Source organism: Tachysurus fulvidraco, chromosome 26, assembly GCF_022655615.1.
Source record: "Tachysurus fulvidraco isolate hzauxx_2018 chromosome 26, HZAU_PFXX_2.0, whole genome shotgun sequence".
Taxonomy (NCBI): domain Eukaryota; kingdom Metazoa; phylum Chordata; class Actinopteri; order Siluriformes; family Bagridae; genus Tachysurus; species Tachysurus fulvidraco.
Window position 1 is genome coordinate 11,856,778 of NC_062543.1, and position 25,340 is coordinate 11,882,117.

The window sequence follows — 25,340 nt, forward strand, 5'->3', positions numbered from 1 at the left end:
TGAACCAGCATTAATGTATTCAATGTTAGAGATTTAAGCACCTATGTACGTCGCTCTGGATAAGGGCGTCTGCCAAATGCTGTAAATGTAATGTAATGTAATGTATCTGGGTATTTCTCACTGATTGTCTTATGAATACTGAGAATTCAGACATTCTAATGCTTTGGCATACTGCTTTATGCCTATTTTAAAGTGTTAGGGATGTTCGGATGCACCTACTGTAACCATCACAACATGCACGCCTAGCTAGCTAATCCTCCTAGCGGAGCCACTTGCGCAACTACCCACTTGGGGACATACAGGAGACTTTAGGACATCAAATCATATTTATCGTATATTATATTCATATGTTCACTCACTAACAAGACAAATGTTTTTCATAGCACTTTGTCCTCCATGTGTAGCCACTCCCAGCCTTCACACTGATTGGTCAGGAAATGTCCTTTATGTTTTGTTTGTTTTTCGTTTGCTTGTTTGTGTGTGTGTTCTGCTTGACCTCTCCCAGCCTGTGCACTGATTGACTGTTCAGCAATGCGAAACTTTCATTTCTAACTTTTGCCAGCTCATGTGACCATAACATTTGTCAGGTGGCTAAAGAAGGTACAGTTTCTATACTAGAATCCCCTTCAATCCGACAAGAACCGTAGCTTCTCTCACATCATCTATATTTTCCACGAAACTAAAATATAGATACTTGTTTTTGTAGGAGAGGATAGAAAAGAGCACTAAGACTAACTGAAGACGAATCCAACCCAAATAGGCTTTTGCTAACAAACCAGAACCAGAGACTGGCAGCTGCAGTAAAACATGCGTTTTGAATCAGACCACGCTAGCCGTAAATTTATTTATCTTTCGTGCTCATTAAAGGTATGGACATTTGAAAGCTCGCTTATAAACAAGGAGCTCTGATTAAATTGAAGCTATTCAACCTGTCAAATAAACAAAAGTGACAGCTCACTTTGAGAAGTTTTCAACAAGGCTCATGATAATGTCATCTTTATTTATTATTATCATCTTTTTTTATCCTTGTCTGAATTATGGAAATATGATATATATATATATATATATATATATATATATATATATATATATATATATATATATATATATAGTCAAAGCAGGTTGTAATCAAATGCCTTTATTAAAGGCTGCCACGTATTTCTCAGAAATTATCTCCGCTTTTGAAATTTATACAGCAGCCAAACCTAACACATTATCTTAAGCGTATAACTCTTTTTGCATGTGAGGAATAAAAAAAGGACTTCAAATGCGCCTTCACAAGAAAATAGGGTCCCCATTAAAAGTATTGCACTTAGCAGGATGGTGTCGGCTTGAGATAGCTCCAGGATCTCATCACCTTTATTGCATTTTAACAGCTCGCAGCAAAGCAAAGAGTAGCAGGAAAGCAAAAATAAACAAACAAACAAACAAACTAAATAAATAAATAAATAAATAAAACACCCGTTGGCTCAATTCGAGAAAATAGAGAGCTGTGACGTTGCCAGATTCTAAAACTGGGAGAGATTTAAATGAAGCAAATGGAGTTTCCGTAGACTTTTCTTTTGTAACCACTAACTTTCATGTTCAATCAATTTGACTTTGGACAGCCATAAAGAAATGCTGTCTGTGTCACCTAGACTTGGATTTTAAGTAGCTCCAAAATAATGCTTCTAGCTCTCACAAATGAAGTACCTGGACCCATACTGCAAGAGCTTGCTTTGTTTTCTTTCTTTCCTTTGTTCAAAAATCTAAATATAGCAATTCATTATTACCATGTTGCAGCCAATGGCAAAGAATCAAAGCACTCTGGGGTTAAGACGATGTCTGGAGACCTAAAAGCTCCATTAGGAATCTTTCCATACTGTATAATTAAAGTTTGAAAAGTCATAAGACCTTAAGGTTCATGAAATATAAATATCCAAGCAGATATAACTATCCAAACAGGGCTCCAGTGCTTAGAAACAGCATTAAGTAGACATGCACGTCATTACTTTATACATTTTTCCACCTATGATTCCTGGAACTATCAAATATTTGCCCAGCTTTTTTGTCACTAATAATGTACATCTGTAAAACAATAAAAACAATCTGTTTGGCCTAAATTGCTTTATTGGTAAATTTCTAGTTCATTTTGTTCTGGGGGATGCAAACTTTTGCACTCGCTCAATACATAAAGAACTAAAGGATTTATTTGTAGATTTATTTTAAGATTTACAAGATAACTGTGAAGTGATCTTTTGGGCAATAATGATTAAACTGTTTTGTGAGTGAGTGCAAAAGTTTGCACACACACATACACACACACACACACACACACACACACACACACACACACACACACACACACACACACACACACAGATTTTAATCTGGGGTTAAGATGATGTCTGGAAACCTAAAACGCTTCAATAGGAATCTTTCCACACTGTATAAGTAAAGGTTGAAAAGTCACAATATATAATTATCCAAACAGATAAAACTATATCGACATGTCGTTATTTCGAAACTGTGAACAGCTCTGAGATTGTTAAAGGGTTGTTTGTTAAATGGTGGGTGATGGACCAATTGTTAACGTTTTAAATTAAAACTAACGATCACACAAGACGTCAAACAGGTTGAAAAAGTTTGAGCCAAGAATATTAATAAGCTGTTCAGTGCATTGCATGAGTATTCACCTCCTTGCACTTATCCACATTTATAGACTAGACTAAAATAGACTTACATGTTCCTGGTAGAACTCAGAGTTTCTTAGAGAACTTAGAGAGCAAAACAAAACAAAAACAAAAAAAAAAAAACTGGGGCCAAGATCTGGAAAAGTATTAATCAATATTTGGTTATACAAGACTTACAGAGCATATATGATAACGCCACAAAACTTCAGTTTGATTCTTGACACAATTTTGTTTCCATGTATAAATGTCCAAGGGGATAAATACTTATGCATGACCTGGTATCTATTGTTAAATAAGTTGTTGCGAATGAAACATGGAAGATGACTAAGAAGTGGGAATGCTAACTTTTGGAAAGTCTTGTGCTTTTTGATTAAACTACTAAATTAAACTGTCATGGTGGATGCAAACTTTTGCACTCACTCAATCCATAAAAAATGTAATCGTCGTTCTCAAAAAGATCTTTTCATATGGCATTTATTTGATTATTTATTTGATTTCTTAGTGATGCTTGACAAAACGCCAGCATAATTAGCAAAGCGGGTGTTTGTTACAGTATTTATTTCGATTTGCTTAATGCGATACATTAGCCGAAATATTTATTGTTTATATATATATATATATATATATATATATATATATATATATATATATATATATATATATTTAAAAAAAAGCCAACGTGACTGCTTTACCCCTCACGTTCCCTCTTTTCTATCAGTGTTTGACCTTGTACTTTGTCATATTGAAGTTACATATTCAGCATTTCGAGATAATAGCCTAATAGCACTTTGTAATGCTCGAGGCATTTTGCCTTGTTTTATGGCTGAACTGCAGCGATGCCTCGTAGGTCAGAGCATTCTGAACCCAAAGCTTCAAAAATCCATTTTACAAAATTAAAAAAGTTTGGTAGCTCTTTAAAGTCTGTGTTCATAACTTTAATTGATTATAGGTTGCTAATGAGTCCTGTTTTAACCTGTAATGAAGCGCTACAGCTTTGAATCAGTTCTTGACCACATTATTATATTATTTATAAAATAATATAAGGAGTCATTACAAAGCAACTGTAATATTCATTAAGAATTATTTGCTTTAAATAATTTAAATTCTTCCTTAACTAAACGAAAAAATTAGTAGGTGCTACATTGCAAAACGAATAAACCAAATTTTGTTTAGATTTTGACAGAAAGAATTTTAAATAATAAACAACAATAGCATATTATTCACTTTACTGAAACGGCATGTTAAGGAATAAAACGTTTGGTTTTTTTCTGCAAAGACGCAGCCTGAAGTATTTTATTCCTAATTTAAATTTTTTTATGAAATAAAAAAAATAAAATAGAATAAAGATTTTTTTCCATTTATAGTTGCATGTAAAATCGTGTTAATTCCTTAGGTTGTCATATCAACTTGTCATCTTAAGTTGTTCCTTAAATTTAGCACAACTAAAGAAACAACAAAAATAAAACAAAAACAAAACAAAACAAAACAAAACAAAAAAAAACAGAACAAACAGAAAAAAAAATTACTAACAAATTTAAGATTAATAAGAAACTTAAAACAAAAACAACAACTCTGACTTTGACTCTGGAGTGTCCTTCCTAGATAAAAAACAAAAAGGACTAAGCAAAAAAACAAACAAACAAACAAAATAAAAAATAACGTGCAATTAACTGATTAAGACCCATAAAACACGCATTTCCTTTTTAAAATATGAAATATGTATAAAAATTAAAAAAAAATTTTCCATTTAAAAACCAATGTATTTTTTATGTATAAAAAACAGAAAATTAAAAATATATAACTGTTACTATGGAAACGTAATAAACAGCTGGAATGAGGGTCAGAGCTGCTGTAACAGAAATAAATCAATACTTCATGTAGAGTTTAACAGCTCTGTGGTGTAAATGTTATGGTGTCTGTTAGAGGTTATATAATGAACATGGACACTTGGGCTGTAACCTGATCATGAGGAATATTTGGAGGACAAAATATATTTTTAAGGACATCTTTTTTTCGTCTGTTGTAAAGTTTTAGCAAAGTGACTTGGCTTAATGAAGTGGACAGGATTTCGAGAAAGCTGCAACGAAGCGAGACAAATCGTCTCTATTTACATGTCAAAGAGGGAAGGTAAGAGTCTGGAGACATAAAAACACTCGCTGACGGTGAGGGATTGATGTCTTACCCAAAAACGCCTTTCAGCTTGCTGACTTCCACTGTGGCGATGGAGTGCTTGGCCCCAGACTGCACCTCCCAGTCCACCTTCCACTGGCTGCTCTTTGACTTGGTGCTGAGGAGATTCACCCCCTTCTTCGCTTTCACCCTGAAGTGGTGAGAGAGAGATGAAGAGAGTAAGAAAGAGAAAGTAGAGACAGTGCATTATAAACTATGGATTAAAGTTACCCAAAGCCTGTTTTCAAGAGTTCATATTCAATTACTATATTCAATAATGAATTGCTCGATCTGGTGGCTTCAGAAACCGTTTAAAAAAAAAGTGAATTGCAATGACTTTCTGCTTTATTAAAAAATAATAATAAAAAGGCAAAATACAAAGAAAAATCTTTCCATATTTAAATAAATTCATATTCTGGATCAGCAGCTTGAACAACAATCGTATGAATCACGTTCATATTCATGCCCTCGTTCGAATAAGTTACGGTTTCTATAGCAACAGGGACCAGCCTTCTTCTCAGTTAAACTATAGAAACAACCAAAAATACAAAAACAACAAAACAAAAAAAACGCTACAAATTTAAACCTGAAACTTGAAGGTAAGATGAAAACTTTAGCTTGTTTCCAAAAATAAAAATGTTTTCTTTTGTGAGAAAGAGTTCAAACGCTGTGCACGACTTTTCAGTGTTGACTACAGACATTGCAAAGACTTAATTAAATTAAATTAGATGCAAATTTCTAATAAGAGAGTAAAAAACAGTTTTGGCACAAACATGATTCATTTTTCGTGTCTTTTCTATTTCCTTTATGCAGAAAACCTACCTGGTAAAATTAGATTTAATATAAAATCAGAGCCTAAATTATACCATATTACACAATAGTTTAAAAGGTACAAATCCTTTATCCTCTCTCACCGCCCAGCATATGACATTAGCATAATCTTTCTCGGGAATTAAACATCATAACTGCTTTTTTCCTCCATCTGTAATTCATTTTCAAGCACAAATGAAGGGGAGGAAATTTTCGTCCCTAATTTGTGGTGCACTAGTTGAGCCAACAATGAGAGCTGATTAATAAGCAAATGGAGAGTCTTATACTATAAAGCAGTAATGGGCAAACACACACACACGGAATAAAACCTAGCACTGCTGTCTTTTCTTGCTATGAAAAAATAAACAAACCATGTGGAAAAAAACAAAAAGAAGGGTGGGATGGTGGGCTGCAAAGTGCTTCAGTGAAGACGCCACAATTATTTATTCATGTCACAGAGTCTTTCTGCCAAGGCAGGTCTTTATTAGGCACTGCAGTGGAAAGACTGACTACTAAACAGGAAAAGCTCTTCTGAAACTCCCCCGAAACCTTAAGAGCCTAATTAAAAGGGCTGCACACGTCGGAAGCTGGCGTGACACACAATGTTTTCGCTATACAAACCCACCGTATGCCGTGTCCTTTCACAACCCGATCGGAACCGCAGCAGAATACTTTATTCGCCGATAGGCTCCACATTAAAAAGAAAAAAAGGAAAAGAGGTCATGAGGATACTACAGACCGTTGATTCCACCATGTTTTGTGGAAACTCATTTTCCCACTCGTAATTACACTTAGGAGTCAATTTTTGGAGGCTTTATGTAGGTTCAACTTTGCACTGCTCTGTCTTGGTAGTGAATAACGTAAGACTTTTGAAACAAGACTCCGCAACTAAGTGATCGAGGTAAAGTTTCGGGACAAAAGAACGTTATTCCAACAAATCGAACAACTGAGAAAAAATGCTGACAGTGATCCAATCATCAAACCAGTTTCCTAACAGATCCCTTGTTCACGCAGTTTTTAAGTAGAAAATTGTGTAGCTAGAGATAGCTAAGAGATTAATGTTCTTGTTCTGTTCTTTTTTTGTTCTGGTGTGAATGAATGAATGAATGAATGAATGAATGAATGAATGAATAAATAAATAAATAAATAAATAAACTTTTTTTAAAGGATCTTAAATTAGAATTTCTTTTATATCTTGGAACCATTTTGGAAAAATTCCTAAAGGAATGGTCTAAAGGACAAGAGACAGATTTTTTAGATGAATTCAATGTTTCAAACTTTGAGTCCAATAACATTTCAAAAACAAAACATTATTTCAATCAAATACAAGTAGATTTCCAGTTTTAGTTTTTTAAAAGTGAAAAACAGCATCGTACAGGACAAACTGAAATTCCAACATAATTTTTTCCCCCCGGTGTGATGTAAATATCAGTAAACTAAAAAGAAAGCGTATGCTGTATGTGGGTGTAAAACTCAGTTCTCGGTTCTCATAAACAGCCCAGCTTCTTGCGACAGACCGCAGTTAAGACGGTTAAAGAAAAAAAGGTGAAAGAAGTGTTCGACTGCATGCGGAAATGCTGAATAAAACGTGCTCCTTTTTCTTGGCCTACAGATCACTGACGGCAATCTGAGCAATCAGCTCAGGCCTCTGATAGCAATCTGGCTTATTCCGGCATGAAAAAACAGCTCTGAGATCTCGCAGCAGTGCCAAGCTGCAGCACAGAAAAAAGAAAAGGGGAAAAAAAAAGAAAGAAAGCATGTTCGGGAGAGATTAGATAGCAACGAGATATCAGGTCTAAAAATCTACAGCCACCAGCGCTTTTCATCAGATGGTAATAATTCCTAATATAGATATGAAATAAAAATCAGAAATAACTGTTTTTTTTTCCTTTTTTTTTAAATTAATTTCAATCAATAAAAACAAACAAACAAACAAACAAAAAACACAGCCTGCAGTTGCAGCTACAGCATGTCAAGTGATTATAGCAATGAAAACCTTTATTAATGATTCCTAAAGAGTATAAAAGAACCATCACATCTGAAACGGCTACTAATCTCCAGCTTTAACGACTAAAACGTTCATAAAACAAATAAAATAAGGAGTAAACTTTTTAATGAAAATAATCGATGAGTTAGTCAATTCTTTTCCTATAACCCCGTGTCTTCCATCACAGCCTATCTTCACCTACTTTATCCGAATTTCTTAATATTTAAAGAATGTATATAAAATTGATTATCCGCTACATTACTTGTGTAGTAGCTATAAACGTTTGTTCCTTCACCAGCATTTTTTGCTTCTCTCTCTCTCTCTGTTTCTCTCTCTTTCATATATATTTCTCTCTCTCTCATATATCTCTCAAGCCTTGTATTTTTATATAACTTATCAACCCAGTGTGTATGAAAATTGATGATTATTAGTAGATGTTTTCACACCATTCTGTGTAGCTAGCAATAGATAAATAAAAAAACATTACACACGGTTCTTTAATGTATACATATAATGCCTTTACAGAAGCGTTATAACTTGATCCGAAAGACAGATCCGTATTATTATTTTTATTGATTCTAACTTGCAAATTCCAGCTTTTTATCCACTGGCTCATTTATTGCCAAACGATGATGTAACAATACAAACGACTAATTTGCGATGTTTAAAATCTTCATCCAAATTGATCCAAACCACATCATGAATGTATTTAAAGGTTTTTACTGATTTATAAAAAGGCATGTGTGTGTATATAGAATCAAATCCCTCCCGGTCTTCAAGGGCCTATTACGAAAAGGTCGAGCAAACTCTCGGGCCAAACGATGGCCCATTCAGCGAGTAGACAATCTTTATGCAGGATTAACCCCAAATGGGCTTTTAGTGGTTCACCTCTGTTCCGTTTTAACCGCTTTCCCCCAGCTGCACCTAGCTGATAATGAAACCATGCGCTCCGCTCGCTCGGCTTTGAGGAGCTGACCAGCCAGCCGTTTTAGCCAGCGCTGCAGGACGCTCTTATCTCTCCAGCTCCGGCCCCCGGTACCAATGAGACCAGAGAGTGGCACGTGAGTACATCCCCCTCACACTCAGCAGTTAGGAAGATCAAAGACATGCAGCACCGAGCCTTATTAACTATCCATGCATGATCTTTAAAAAAAAAAAAAAAAAAAAGAGGGCCAAGTTTTAAGCAAGACCTTAAAGAATATGAACAGTATTTTTTTCTTTTTTAATTAAACCACAGCACTTTTGAAAAAGGGATTTGTATGCTTTATTCTCCACATTAAAGGTGTGCAGTTTGCTGTGAAATGTTTAGCATATCTTTGGAAGGAGTCTCCAATGTCAGCTCAGAGATAATGCAGTAACTTCAGGACTTTGTGTGGTAAAAGGAGCCTTCCGTCATTGTTGTATACTCCTATACATTATAACAATTCTTTTGTGGATATCCATAAATATCCATAATGCAGTGTACCATTTGAAAACAATGAACAATCCATACAGCAGAAAAAGTGAATATCTATGCTCATGTGGAAGAATAACCACAATACACTTTACCGTGAACAGACCACCATTTTAAATAAAATCCACTGAGCTTTGAAAGTCCACATGTGAATAACTACATAGTGCTTTGTAGCAGGTTTTAATAAGTAGGACGCCATTTCAGATGCTCGGGCATTGTGACATGTCAAGCGCTATATAAAAACAAACCAAGTGTAACAGCGTCTGCCAAAAAAAAAAAAAATACTTCTATACCTCCTCATCCTAAAATCACTGCCTCAGCACTTGCCAGTGTTTGGTCATGTTGTGCTTGATGGACCAGAAGGAGCTTGGCACGGCAATTAAAACCGCACTTTCTTCTCTTGTTCTGATCCAGAATCAGAAGGTGCTAACGAAACCCTGAGCTGTCCTGATAGTAGCAGCCTTACGCCACTGATTTCCAGTCAGCATCCTAGAACAGGCTGGAGGGGGAAAAAAAGTCAGCGGTGATGGATAACTCCGGCCTTTACTGGCCATGCCGCCAGCAGTCCGTTACTGGAAAAATATGGCTTTGAATACCAGTTAGAAAAAAGAGAGGGAAGAAAAACCTGTAAATAAGCAAGAAGAGAAATGTCAGCAGTAGTGTATCTCTGGGGCATAAGGCACTCTTTCTCTGGATCTATACATTATATCAAAAACAGCCTCGCTTCGGTGTCTAAATCAGGGCAGCTGGCTGGGATCATCTGTAAACCCAGCATCCTCCATTAGTATCTTTCCAACAGCGGGGCAATTTTCAGGGAACTTTAGCTCTGTGGAACATATAGTTGTGTACTTACTTCTGCATTATTTCAACCTACGTGAGCGCTAATGGGAGCACGCCATGGAACATTTAGCAGAAACAATTATCTACATTAGCAAGAACAACGCAAGGCCTTCAAGCTTGTTGTTTGTCAGACATCTTTGTGGGGTATTTTTGTAGATTTTCAATGCCTCATGTTAATGGAATAACTTAGAAACACATAAACGTACAATTAAAAGGCACAAGATTATTGCATGTTTGTGAGAGGCTATGCTGTTTGTTTATTTTTAAATTGACAGTTGCCTCATAGTGAAGCAGGCTAAATAGGCTAGCAGTCATCAGTGATTTTTTTTTCCTCCACACATTCAACAACACACAGAAAGAAAGAAAGAAAAAAGAAAGAAAGAAAGAAAAGAAGAGAACCAAATTTCTCTTTAAGCAACAAAATAGTTTGGAATCCTGCCACACATCAGCTACACTTGCTAGCCAGACTTGAATAATATCTTTTATATGCGATGATGCGATGAGAGAAAATATCACAGCTCTTAGCCAAAATGCTTAGCTAGTGATTTCCTGGCCTTTTTTTTTTTTTTTTTTTTTTTTTTTTTTTTTTTTTTTCAAGGGCGCAATGTGCTATGACGTGCTACATTGTTGGAAAAGAATAATGACTACAGCTGAGTCATTCGCTAAGCTAGCTACCATCTAAAATTTTTGCCAGAACAGAAAATATCCATCTTTATTATCAGGTAGCAACACGTTATTTGATTAAAAGAGACACTCTGTGTGCCCGAGTGTTATTTCTGGGCTCACAGTACAGGATTTTGCAGTAGTTGTTGCTCAATTGAAATGTAAAATGAAGGAGAAAGAAGAGACAGGGCCATGATTCAAAGACGGAGAAAACAAGATTGAGACAAACAGAGGATGGACAAAAAAGAAATAAGGCACAGAGAGAGAAAGAGAGGGGAGATTGAGAGATGGAGAAAGAAGACATGTCGGGGGAAAGAATGCTCACCACTTCAGTAATCTTTAATGCAAAACAAAGAAATACTGACCCAACGGAGAGGATGTGCACCGAGATGGTGATTCATCAGTTGGACACGAGACAAAAGAAAACAAATCATCCCAGGCTCACTGAAAGGAATCATATCATCCCAGTAACGCAAACAGGAGAAAGCAGATTGCAGGCCTTCGGGCCATGCAAGTGGAGCTGTGACAATAGCAGTGGAGTTTTTTTCTCTTTCTCAGGATGAAATGCGGAAAGATTTCGATGTGTTTCGTATCCGAATTGATGAAACAATGCAAAACCACTGTGACATTCAATGTTCAGCTTCAGCGTACTGCAGCTCCGGTACGTCAGAATTACATGTGCACCACTGTTGACTCGGTTCCACATACAAAGACTGAGGGGAATAAAAAGATATGTGTCCACCGTTTTCTAGGCAGAAGTATTTTCAGCTAGTTTTTAAGTGGTTTTGTGCGATTTTTGAGTTTGTGTGGGGATTATGTGGAAAGCTGCCAACAAACATCAAACTTGCACCTTTCAAGCTTCAAATCAAAGTGAAAAGCTGGCTCTCAGGACATTTTTTGTTTCGCCCTGTGGGATGCCAGTCCTAACACACACACACATTGAAGTCTGACGCTTTCCAGAAAGAAAAAGAAACAGATTAGTGCATCTCCTATTCATCTATATGACATCTTTGCAGCTTTCTAACCTCCGAAACGCAATTGCAGATTAAAAATCCCAGCAGTCACGATCCACATACACCTTGGTGTCCCTGTGGTGCTGAGAATGGTCTATAACCCATGGACACACCTAAGTGGTGGTCTCTTATGGCTGACCAGCTTTGTGTGGTGATAACCAGACTACCAATGGGACTCCAAAACCAAAGTTAACATCTTTTGACCAATCCCAATGGGATTACATACCAACAACATACACCAATAATAAAGGGAAGTAGCAAAATCAAGATAAAGAAGTGAGATGATAGAAGTGACGTTTCCCTGGAAGTCCAGAGGGAAGAGGGAAGAAGAAGAGTGGTACGGAGATAAGGTGAAAGACAGACACATCTAATCCAAGCTACAAGAAGCCTTGATGAGTGGACATGCTCTCCTATAAGTTAAAAGCTTCTCTGCTCAGGACAGCAAAAACGCTTGTCTCCAATTTATTCCATTATACAAGCAGAACTCGGGTTCCTCAGTCCTGAACACATATCACTTTCCCCTCCACAACACATCAATACTACAGAGTCCTGCGGGTCCTTTACATAGCGAACCATTTTTAGCTTCAGTTCTTTTGTACGACTTGCAATTTGTATCTTACTTTAAAGGGTCCTTTAAAGGTTCTAAATTCAACCTTTTTGTAATGAAATGATTTCCAATCGTACTGCCATCCAGATGAGGAGTCTCTTTTGGGAAGCATTTGATCATTTGGGAAGCTTAGTGGTTAAGACATTGGACAACTGATTTGAAGGAAGGTTGTGAAATCAAATCCCAGGATCACCAAGATGCCACTGCTAGGCCCTCAACCCTCAAATGCTCAGCTGTATGAAAAAAAACCCCAGATGAATGTAAGTCACCCTGGATAAGACTGTCGGCTAAATGTAATTTCAGGAAGTTTTTCCTTGTGACTGTTACCTCTGGTTTGTTCCTTACAGATATTCATTCATTCATTCATTTTCTACCGCTTATCCGAACTTCTCGGGTCACGGGGAGCCTGTGCCTATCTCAGGCGTCATCGGGCCACTCTCATTCACTCACACACTCACACACTACGGACAATTTTCCAGAGATGCCAATCAACTTACCATGCATGTCTTTGGACCGGGGGAGGAAACCGGAGTACAGGGAGGAAACCCCCGAATTACATGGAGAACATGCAAACTCAACACACACAAAAGGTGGAGGCGGGAATCGAACCCCCAACCCTGGAGGTGTGAGGCAAACATGCTAACCACTAAGCCACCGTGCCCCCCTCCTTACAGAATATATATATATATTCATAACTTTTAATTTTGCGGCTGGAATGTTTACATTTCTGTAAAGCAGCTCTGTGATGATGTCTATTCTTAAAAACACTATACAAAGAAAACTGAGTTGAATTAAACATTGTATGCACCAATGCTTAAAAGTATAGGCATACTTAATACTTTTAATACACCTTATACACTGGCCTCAATCCAGAAAGAAATCGAATTAATCCTTAATCCTGGAACTGTAAAGCACCACAACATCCTGCCACACCACAATCCACCACCATAACAAAGGTTCTTTTGAACTGAGACTGACGTCACAAAATCCGCGTGTTATGACTACTGTAGGTTTTGTTTGTATAAACAGTTTTACAAAATGCCACGCTGCTGCTGTCGCATCAACGTCTTTCAAAAACAGAAATGAAGGCGAGATTCCTATTTTATACCCAGTTCGTAACGGCACGGCACTGACGATCGTTCCGGTTCATAGCGATGCGCTTGTTCTAATAAAATGTTTCCATAGTAACAGCTTCTTCGTTCGGGTACAGAGCAACGCACTTGTTTGAATGAACTGTTGTTTCTATAGTAACAGCTCCTTCGTTCTGGTTCATAGTAATGCACAGGTACTAATGAACTGTCGTTTCTATAGTAACAGCTTCTTTGTTCTGCTGCATAGTAACGCACTTGTTCTAATAAACTGTTGTTTCTATAGCAACAGCTTCTTTGTTCCGGTTCATAGTGACGCACTTGTTCTGATAAAATATCGTTTCTATAGCAACAGCTCATTCGTATGTTTTTGTACGGTGGATGCTACATGTAATTTGTGGCTAATAATAAACAGATTTTAAACATGTTTTCATTTAAAAATGATATCTTTGATATGGTTTATTTTCACGCTTATGGGAGGAGTCTTTAGCGTTATCGCTTTTTTGACATTGGAACATCTTTATTTACAAGATTTATAGAAAGCTTTTTGGAAAGCTGTGTTTTTTTTTCACATTTAGGACATTGTCTCAAATACATCTAAACACAAGTGTCCTACTAATGCACATCTTTACTCATGCACAGGCGACCTGCTTTTAGACCCCTACAAAGACCCGATGTCACATTCGTATTGAACGTATGGAATAGATCTAGCTTTGAATAAGCGTATTTAAGTGCTCGGCATGCTGGGATTGATTTGACAGTAGCACAGAAGTCGCAGGAGGGTGCTGGAGTCTGGCATTAAATACCAGGAAGCCCGCCATTGTTATGTGAGACACTTTTCATTAATTCTGGCACATGTCCCTTTCTCTCCTTTTTTATCCCTCTTTCCATGGCAGTGTCGCAGTCTTTCTCTTGGCTTCCTCTCGCCCGCAGAACAGCGAGAATGACACATATATTCATTTGAAGCAAAGATAAATGTCGTGTCAGGCGCTTTTGAAGATCAACCAAATATGAGATTCTATCCAGCGCCGAATGAATGTCAAAAACATTAAAAGAGAACCTGGAGCAGAAAAGGAGAAATGATAGAGGGAGACAGATAGTATGCACAGAGAGATGGAATGGAACTAGTACTATAGACACTTTTCCTGAAAATGGCAAAAAAAAAAAAAAAAAAGAAAAAAGTAGGTGTGTTCCATTTGGCACAGAGACTTTTCACATTAATCCTCAGACCAGAAAATGAAACACAACCTCCTCCCCTTGTCTTTCTTTCCAGCACCTACCTCTTAAATAAATCACTTCCAATATCCACCCATCCAGCTGCTCGCTGAAACATTTACTAGGCTTTGTCAGTGGTTCTCACACAGCTAATCAGAAACACTAATGAGTGTGTGTTTGTGTGTGAAAGTAATAACTGACAAAAATGTTCAAAATTACAAAAGTTATTTTGGTTGCTGTAGTTAAGGTTAGAGTTCTATTTGGTCAGCATTAATTAGCTCACAGTGATGCTAATGGCAGGAGGCACGGTGGCTTAGTGGTTAGCGCGTTTGCCTCACACCTCCAGGGTTGGGGGTTCGATTCCCGCCTCCGCCTTGTGTGTGTGGAGTTTGCATGTTCTCCACGTGCCTCGGGGGTTTCCTCCGGGTACTCCGGTTTCCTCCCCGGTCCAAAGACATGCATGGTAGGTTGATTGGCATCTCTGGAAAATTGTCCGTAGTGTGTGAGAATGTGAGTGAATGAGTGTGTGTGTGCCCTGCGATGGGTTGGCACTCCATCCAGGGTGTATCCTGCCTTGATACCCGATGACGCCTGAGATAGGCACAGGCTCCCCGTGACTCGAGGTAGTTTGGCTAAGCAGTAGAAAATGAATGAATGAATGAATGATGCTAATGGCACTTTTTTTTAATGGGTTCAGAATGTTTAAAAACAAGGAACAAATGTTGTGTGAGATCAGTGGTGAATCCTGATTAGTCGCTGGAGATAACGTTGGTTATTGATTGATTATTGGGCAACAACTGTGAGCGGTGATTTTAGTCACTTGGAACAATAGTGATCAGGGATTGTTTGTTTGGAAAACAACGATGATCAGTGATGAGGCATTGGGAAACAATGACAATCAGATACAATTGTGATTACCGATTGGTCATTGGGGAAGCACTGTGTGCTGGGGATGACACTTATTGGTCTTCGGAAAACAATAGTCATTAGTGATTAGTCACAGAGAACAGTGATTGTTTAGAAAACAACGGTGCTTACCAATTAGTCCATAGAAACAACAGAGGTCGATGATCATTCGCGGGGAAACAACAGTGGTCAGGGATTAGTCGTTTGCAAGCAAATGTGATTAGAGATCAGTCGTTTGGAACGACAGTGATCAGTGACTACTCAGAGGGAAACAATGCTGATTAGTGACTGTTAATTTGGAAAACAATAGTGGTCCATGTTTAGTCGCTGGGAACATCTGCTTGCACAGGCCTAACTCAGGGTACACTCGGCTGGCAAGTCAGCCATCTTGTTACCTTTTAAACCAGCTCCTTTATTTTTGAAGTGCTTTCATTGCTATAAGTCTCTGCTGTATGGGCTTTTCCATCTACTTTCGAGGCACAGATTTCGTCGGTTTTGTTAAAAAGACTTTTAAACCAGGGCTCACAACAAAAAAAAAAATGCCTGCACTGTTATTATCAAGAGTTTGTCGTTTAAATTCTGTTAATGACACAGCATTGAGCAATGCTTCAAATCTGGTTACATAAGAGAATAAAACACTAACCAGACATACATAGGTGTCTATGAGCTCATGTATGCAGAAGAGGGCAGACAGCCGATAGGTGAGTGTAGAAATGACCGAATTTGTAGCATAAGCATCTTAGGGTATAATTCAAACAACTAAACAAACAAGCAAAAATACTCAGCCAAGCATGCAGTTGTCAGAGCTCATCTTTGTAGAACAGTCTCTGGTTTACAGAAGGCTGTAAGCTGAGCAGACTTCATAACATTTCAGTGCTGCCAGGTCAGGTCTTTTTTTCCCCGCATTACTTTTTTGAACTGCGGCATTTTTTTTAATACCGCCTCCTGAAGATGTACTGCATGGTGTTCCTTTTAAATTCTACACTACATACTGTATTGCCAGAGCACTCATGCTGTTAGACTTTAAAACACAGTCTACTGAGTTTGGGGGGAAAATGACAGAGTTTGAATATTAGAATGCTTTTTAAAAGCAGACATGACGGCCTTATCGAGTCGAACAAATAAACAGCGGTGAGTCAGAAACCTTTGCTGCAGCGTTCTGTGATTTACCAAAGAAAAATGATAAGAAGGGTCTTGTGATGCTGGTTCCACAAGTAAGATTCGGGAAGCAAACTGCTGCTACGTGGAATGACGCAAGAAATAGGGTGATCTTGGGCTTTGAAGAACACCGCTAGCTTGTCTATTCAAGGCTGCTTTAGTTCGCTTTGGGCTTTAATGTCTTCTTTTGCCCCGGTTGATTGCCAGAACATCACCTCTACCATGTGATTAACTCCTGATTAAATTACCAGTCAGCTCCTCATTACTTTTCACGAGTGAAAGGACCTAATGTTAATCTGCGTCCGGATTTATTCGATTATCGTTTACGTGCTTTACATCTAAGGAAATACAACAGCAAAACCGTTATGCCTTTAACACATCTGATAACTGAGTCTCATACAGTATGTTAATGACATGACTGAATCCATTTCCAGAAGTTCTTCATCAAAACCATCCCCTCTGTTTGTCTTCACTCGTCATTCTTAATAATAAGTACCAGCTGTGACAAATCGATTTCAGTTTCGATTTTGTTTCTACGCGCATGAAATTGCGATCCTGTTTGCTTCATAAAAATATCGAAATAATTAAATATAACGAATGTCACACCACATCTCTTGTTCGAGCAATAACACAACGTGTAAGACTTTGTCGTTTATTGTTTGTTCACCATTACGAAGTTATTGTTCTGTTCGGTTCATGCCACTATTATTAAAAAATCAAACACGCACAACTAGAGTGCTGGAGTATAATCGGTGTGAATGTAAACGACTAACACAGTTTTATGATATTTTACTAAATCCATTGTCATCCATGACGTGGTTAAATGAGCTCTGTTAAAATTTTCTTGAAGGAGATGTCTCTGCTGTCAGCGTCCATAAAGCAAATAAGAATAATCATGTTTTTGTAGAATAAAATAACATACTGTTTTATCATGCCTGAGAGAGAGTGAGAGAGTGAGAGTGAGAGAGAGAGAGACAGAGCTCATGTCCTCAGCTTCTGTTCTATAGTGAAGGGTGTAGTAAAGACAAATGTCCAGCAGGTGGCCTGTTACTCCAGACACTTGACTCACCTGTCTGTAGTAACCTTCAGTAAATACAAGAGTGTTTGTACACTTTTAAAAACCTACATTTACTTGACCAGATTAGTGTCGAGAGAATGTTTTTGGGATTTGACTGGATTGTAAATCATAATCTCTTTGAAATCTGCTTTACATTGTTTTCTCCTTGGGGAAAATCAATGGCAAAAAAATAAAATAAAATAAACAATATACATTAAAAACAAAAAAACAAAAAACAACATGGTCCATAGAGTATCGAATCAAACTTACATGCCCGTGGCTTTTCTTTCATAAAACTGTCTCTTTATGTCCTCATGGAAAAAATATCAAAAAAGAGATTGAGAGAGAAAGAAAGAACTTTCTGGTATTTTCCCCTATATGAAAAAATTAAATTAATTTAAAAAAGCCAAAAACAAAATAAAAGCAATGATACAAAACAAAAAAACAAGTCAAAACAAAGCTAAAACACAGGCAAAACAAAAGCAAAAGAAACTAAACAAAAATAAGATAAAGCTAAAACAACAAACAAAAACACTAACAAAAGCCACCTTCTGCTGCCTTATTTGCCTAATGGACACATGCCGATACGTTTATTACACAAATCTGCTTTAATTCAACCTTTACATGACCTTGTGCCTGGAATTCCTGGAACTCCACCGTACTATAAAGCTAGAACTTTAATCCTGGTATTTGACAAACAGTGAAACTGAACTGATTGAAGTGGTTTTCCTTCTGCTATTTAGAAATGAGAAAAAAAGCCATAAAATATAAACAATTGGGAAAGTGGCTGGTTAAACGTAGAAAGATCGACCCCAAGCAGAGAGGAGGATTCTGTTTATTTAGCTGGAACATATCTAAATGATCAAAATGCATATCAATTTTTTTTAATTTTTCACATTTACGTACACCGAGACTTGTGATTGTCGTTTATTTTATATATAATATTATAACTCATGATTTATTTATATTTATTAATTACGTTTTATAACAACTTAATCATTGTAACTGTTTTAATCGTTTATTTATGATTATATTTCATTTTTTAAAATATTTATTAAATAATTAAAAAATCTTTATATATTTGTTTATTTGATTTTTTTTTATTTACTTGTTTCAGTTGCATACACAAATCCTTTTTTGTTGATTGTTTCGTTTTCATGACTTGAAAGAAGGCAATTCAAAACAAATACTTAAATTATGACAAAACACCAAAGTAATGGCACCCTATAAAATGCGAAAGAAGGCCGTTTAGTTGTCGTTTTTTGCCTTGTAATAATGTAACCAATATCTGTCAGGGATTTACACACAACTGCACTAAAATAATGATAAGCCAGAGCCAGTAATGAGGAACGACTCAGTTAATGCACTCTGACCAACACCAGGTGATCAGAATTGCCCTTACTCTCAAACCGCCAACCTCCGACCTCTGCTTTAATGGTGGCTTGGCTCGCTGTTCCGCTCTGCTTCACTCTGTTGTGTCACGGTGGTGTTTTTGTGTCAAAAGCAGAGACGAGCGAGAGAGAGAGAAAAAAGAGATGAGCTTGGGAGAATAGAAAGAAGAGGATATGATGAAGGAAAAAAGGATTAGAGCTGTGAACCAGAAGAGAACTGGAAGAGAGGAAAAGAGAGAGAGAGAGAGAGAGAGAGAGAGAGAGAGAGAGAGAGAGAGAGAGAGAGAGAGAGAGAGGGAAAAGCACAGAGATGGGGACTGATAAAGCTGCATCCACTTTTCTCACGTTCTAGAGACTGGCCGCATTTCCACAGAACATCATTTTCCTTATTCTCATTCTCATTCTCTCTCTCTCGCTCTCTCTCGCTCTCTCTCTCTCTCTGCTGCAGTAGTGTTTGTGTGTATGCATGCATGGCTAACAGGTTACTGCCGGCGCTACTGAACACACACACATTCACAAACGCACACACAGTCACACACACGCACGCACACACACGCACACACACACACACACACACACACACACACACACACACACACACACACACACACACACACACACACACAGACACACAGACACACACAGACACACAAACTGCCAGACTGAGTACTCTCGAGCAGAACAGCGGCGTGAAAACTGGCACGCTGCACACTACACGCTCACAGACTTCTTCAGCACAATTTCCAGTCACTTGACTTGAATTTGGAATTTGCACATGGGAAATTTGAAGGATGTGGTTTAAATATTGAGAAAATGTTTCATTTTTCTGCTTAGCTGATTTGGAAAAGTGGCATATTGATAAAGAGATTAGAAAGTGCATCGAAAATCAATTTCATACTGCAACACTGGCATGTCGATTCATTTGGGGTCGAGTCGTTTTCTTTAACAGAGCCCCGTAGAAGAGGTTGAGATTAACGGACACAGATTCACGTTTCGCGTTTCTGTAGTGAGGTATGTTTGTGCATACAGCCTTCAATCTCTGTATTTATGAAGTTGCCATACTGGTTACCATAGTAACAATGTTTCTCATTTGCCATTTGTGTATAAATTCACTGGTGTACATCTGCATCAAATAATACGAGATGACAGAGTGCGATCACGTGTACGCTACTGTCTTCAGTCGCATCGGTAGTCACTCCAATTTAAATGAAGTGAAACGTGTCGTGGCGTTTGACACACCCACATCAAGTCACCAGTGGTTGCTCTCGTCGCAAATAAACGATCACTGAAGCTGTGAGATGTGGTATGTGTGAACATAGCGTTAGACCGAGCATTTTATCTCCTCATGTCTTCATGGATAAAATGACCAAAAAAAAAGGAAAAAAAATTCAAAATGAAAAACGCAACTTTCTGGATTTCTGGAAAAGAAAGCAAACAATGATATAAAACAAAAATCAAGGCAAAACAAGGCAAAAAATAGAAGCAAATCATAACACAGACAAAGCAAAAACAAAACAAACTAAACAAAAACAAGGCATAAGTTAAAAAAACAAAACAAACAAACAAAAAAGTCACTAACAAAAGCCACACCCCCTGCTGCCTAATTTGGTAAATAGACATGTGCTTATAGTGTATTCCAAAAATCTTGACATTGGGCCTAAAATAAAACTATAAAGCTATAAATTGAATCCCTGACAAACCCAAATCTAGTAACCAACAGTGACTCTGATTTAAAACAAATGATCTATGAAGCTGTGAGTTGTGCAGTTTTTTTTTAGGTGTCTGTATTTTGTAACATTTTCCGACACTAGGGATTCTACACGGTTATTTCACAGCACGTGTGGCTATGTTTAATCCCTCACATGACTAAACCGTTCTCCTCTCTTCATATCATTTCCCATTCCCTTCATGATTCCTTTTAAAATCATTTTCAACCCCCCCCCCCCAAAAAAAAATCTGATGCAAATCCACCTATTGATCTCCCTTCTCGAAAACCTATAATTTGTCTTTTATAAATTGCCCTGCACTGTGCAATCAAACCCTACAGTTCTCGACCAAACATGTTTCTGCTTTCAAGCTAATGGAGGGCAAAGAGATAACGAAGGTCCAGCAGGGATCCTCCAGTGGTCACATTTCAGGGATGTGCTTGATTTTTTTTTTCTTTTTTGTTTTTGCTTGACCGGCTCCAGCCGAACGAAGCCAACAAAGAGAGTTCAGATGAAACGCAGTCACTTGGCTGCTCAATCATTTCCACTTATTATAACAAACGAATATAAAATGGCTCATTTTGTACTGGACCAAATGTGTCAACACCCGACAAATTACCGAATGTGCTCCGTAAATTATTTAAAAACGTGGAGAAAAAAAAGAAAAAAAAAGTTCTTAAAGTGTATATGCATAAATTTGGACACCTTGCAAAACTGAGCCTTGTTTACAGATCGGGGAAATCTTAAAGTGGTTAAATTAATCATAGTTTTTTTTTGTTTAAACTTTAACATTTTGTCATTTGTTAAAAGCGATAAGCAAATAAATTGAATTCAAATAATTTTTTTCCTTAGTTCATGATTTCATCATCCCTAGTTGTGCTAAATTGCTTATCAAAGCAGAAACCGGTCTATTAAATGATGAAAAGGTTTTCTTGTAAATAAATTACCACATAATATTTCTTCTGGGATATTTAACAGTCAAGAAGGAAGCTGGAGAGTTTTAATCAAGCTGTTAATTTAGTAGACAATTTGCTGATTTTATTGAGCTGGTAACAAAATTGTGCACAATACCATCCAGCTCCAAATCACAGACTTACAGACTTAAGCGCTAAACAGAATGAATTTACTTCATGATGAATTAAGATAAACCGACGAACCGGAACATTGTAATGTTCTACGCATTAATATGTTCATTAAAAAAAAGAAGGATTCGGAGCACGATAACAAAAAAAGTTAATATGTAGAAATATAATTTGCAAAATAGTGCACGCTGGATCAAGTGCTATTTTATAAGATGCAGAATAAGGAGAATTAACTCCATTTTGTTAATTCATGTCCTGTGATTTCAGAGTTTTGTGTGATTTTTTGACTAAAAATGATGAATTTGTGGCTTTTTTAAAAAAAATAAATATAACTACGTGATCCAAATTACAAAGTATTTTTTCCCTAAAATCTTTTTTGAATTAATGAAATTGTAAGCAAAGGATTCCTCTTTTAAACTACCAGTGAAGACACGTCTGTAATTATTTTCTGTGATAGCTTTGCGCATGTCTGAATTGTCACACAACTCCCAAGTCTGCGGAAAATGTTTGATAAATTTAGAAAAGTTTCTAAAAAAATTTCTGTTCATTTCTGTGATTCTGCAAAACCGTGAAATACTGAAAGGGCTAATAAAAAAACAAATTAACCGGGACTAATCATGCAGCAATCTACAGGTAAAATATTATACAATAGTGTATCGTAGAAACGATACTATCTTCTCATGCATAGATTATATCGTCGTATCAATCTGTCGCATTTTTTCATTGCGGTCCGCATTTTCTACCCCGTATTTTCTACCCCTCATATTTTTGAAGTAAGTGCTTGTGTCTGGATACTATCAATAAACCCTGTCTCCTATAACTCAGAAGCTTCCACTTCCAAAAATCATAGTTCGCTCAAGCTCAGAGTAAGCTACAAGAAATTCCACTTGATTGACAGGTACTTAACCCATCTCAGAATAACGTTACCTGCATGAGCACTGAAATAACCTCTGGACTTAAATCGCCGACTCACAATATGTGAGGCAGAAAAAAATAAACAAAGATAAGATTTCAATATTTCAACATCCACAGGCACTGTAGGGCGTGAGTTCACGAAAAAAGACCAAATCCTTCCTCGCACCCACTTACCCTTAATAGTGTGTTAGTGGAATGCATAGGTTTAAAAAAAAAAAAGAAAGAAAGAAACTCCTAATTGCAGATAATGACTTTCAATTTACAAGTAATTTTGAGCTAGGATATCTTGACAACAAAACAACAAAAGCTATTAGCCACTAGTGCAGAACTCGGCTTATCTTTGAACACGAGTGAGCTGGAAGACGTGGGATTGGACGGCAGTGTCTCCCAGACTGGCATCTTTTTTTTTTTTTTTCTTGCCACACTCCTCAGAGAGAGAGAGAGAGAGAGAGAGAGAGAGAGAGAGAGAGAGAGAGAGAGAGAGAGAAAGAAAGAGAGAGAGGGGGCACATTTTCTGTCCTCGGTGGATCCTAGATGAGATTATGTATTAAAAAAATGGCATCACAGAAAAAAAAAAGATTAAAAGTCACTGGAAAAAAATCTTTGCAATGCCACATTTTCAACGTAACAACATTCAAATGTCCTCATCTACATATTGATAGGTCTGCGTGTCCGCTATTCTGTTTTAGCTCTGACGTTCGGTTTTCCGTTGACACGGTTTTAAAGGGCTAGGGGAAGATTGTCATATTTTTATGGAATATCACCTAACCCCAACACTTTTCCTTCTATTTGTCAGTGTTTTTATAATAGCATGGCTGTGTTTCTGGTCCTGTTGTCCCTATTCTGTCACTTTCCTTGCTTTACTATATGCACCGTGTTTATAAAATGCACAGTGTTATATTATATATTCGATATATTACATCTGACAACTTTCCTTTTTTTTTTTCTTCTTCTATGTTTAATCACCTGTCTCTTTACCCAGCGTGATCATGGCAGGCAGAACAAACATGACATTTGATCAAATCTACTTACCGTTTTTTTTTTTGTTTTGTTTTTTTAACAAGTGTACAAAGTTTGTCTCGGATTAATTATAATGCACTTAATGACTCACATAAACCTACATCAACATGCTTAGGGTGACAGAAAAGCTGCTTTTTGTGTGTCTGCTTGTTTATTTTTAGTGGTGCTGTTCATTTATGAGTAGTTTAATGACAACTGACATTAGCCTACGTACAGTATCAGTTATAAAGACTTATTCTATTTGTTCGGCATCGGCTCGCATAGATGCTACATTTTAAACATTAGAAACAGATTTTAGTCGAGTTTTAGTCCAGTTTTAGTTTTAGATGATGACTTATGATGTTCCAGTGTCTTACTTTGACCTTATGACTTAAAGATTTGGCTTTATGGCAGCTTGACATACATCTTTATGAACACAAACACCTGTTGACATATACTTGTACAAATGTAATGGAGGCTTATATCTGATATCCTTATGTAGTGTTCATATTGATAAATAAAACCTTTATTAGCATAAGCCTTTCTTAACCAAGCTGCCAGTGCTGGGCCCCTGAGCAAGGCCCTTAACCCTCAGTTGCTCAGTTGTAAGTCACTCTGGATAAGGGTGTCTGCTAAATGCCGTAAATGTAAATGTAATGTAAATTAGGGGATGTGGTATGTGGTAGATTAGTGTTTAAGGTGTTGGACTACTGATCAGAAGGTTGTGAGTTCGAATCCCTGGTCCACAAAGTCCCCTGAGCAAGGCCCCTAACTCTCAATTGCTCAGTTGAAATAAAAATGTAAGTCACTCGGGATAAGGGTGTCTGCTAAATGCTGTAAATTAAATGTGAGCTTATGTGACCTCTTTGTGATTATGTAGGGCTACAGAAGGGCTATGAGACACCTTCATAAGACAGCAGAGGCATTCTGGAATAAGCCTGTATAAATGTTTTGTAGACTTATGTCACTTGTTATAAAGTGTTTCGTCTGTCATACAGTTCTCATGTAGTGTTTATGATAGTTAACTTAAGTCTACATCATATTTGCTCAGGCTTATTCCGATAGAATTTAGTTGGCTACGAATGCTACTTAGGTACTTAGGTAAGGCTTATCACAGCTGTAATGCAGTGCTTATGTAATGCTCAGAGGGCTACATGACACCTACATAAGTACTTTATGACAATGAAATCTATTGGAATAATATATTATATATATAAATATAAACATATTATGTAGGTATATATGTTAGGTGTTTAAATGTACATTTCTTATGTAGTGTTTATGACCGTTGACACAAGTCTACATAATATTTGCACAGGCTTTTTTCCCCAGTAGACTACAGTTGGCTTTCTGCACTTTACAAGTAATGTAAGCTTATACCAGTTATTGTTCTCATAAGAGTACTGTATGTGATGCGTATATATGCACTTTACAACAACTGAAATCTTTTGGGATAAGCCTGTAAGCCACATGTTATGAGGGAGCACATTGGCTGTCTATCAGCTCTTATGTAGTGTTTGTAATTATGTAGTCTTTATGACAATTGACATGAGTATATTTGCACAGGCTTATTCTATGAGACTTCTGCAGAATGTGAACGCTACATTAG

General features: G+C 37.1%; 1 protein-coding gene across 3 annotated transcripts in view; it reads right to left on the reverse strand.

Moving 5' to 3' along the window:
* The window catches only part of tmem132e (transmembrane protein 132E), a 221,593-nt gene that overhangs the window by 31,492 nt on the left and 164,761 nt on the right, over nucleotides 1–25,340 (reverse strand). For all 3 annotated transcript variants that reach the window (XM_027178640.2, XM_027178641.2, XM_027178637.2), the window contains exon 3: nucleotides 4,855–4,992. In XM_027178640.2, the coding sequence (XP_027034441.1) occupies nucleotides 4,855–4,992 (138 nt within the window). The remainder of the gene's footprint in view (nucleotides 1–4,854; nucleotides 4,993–25,340) is intronic.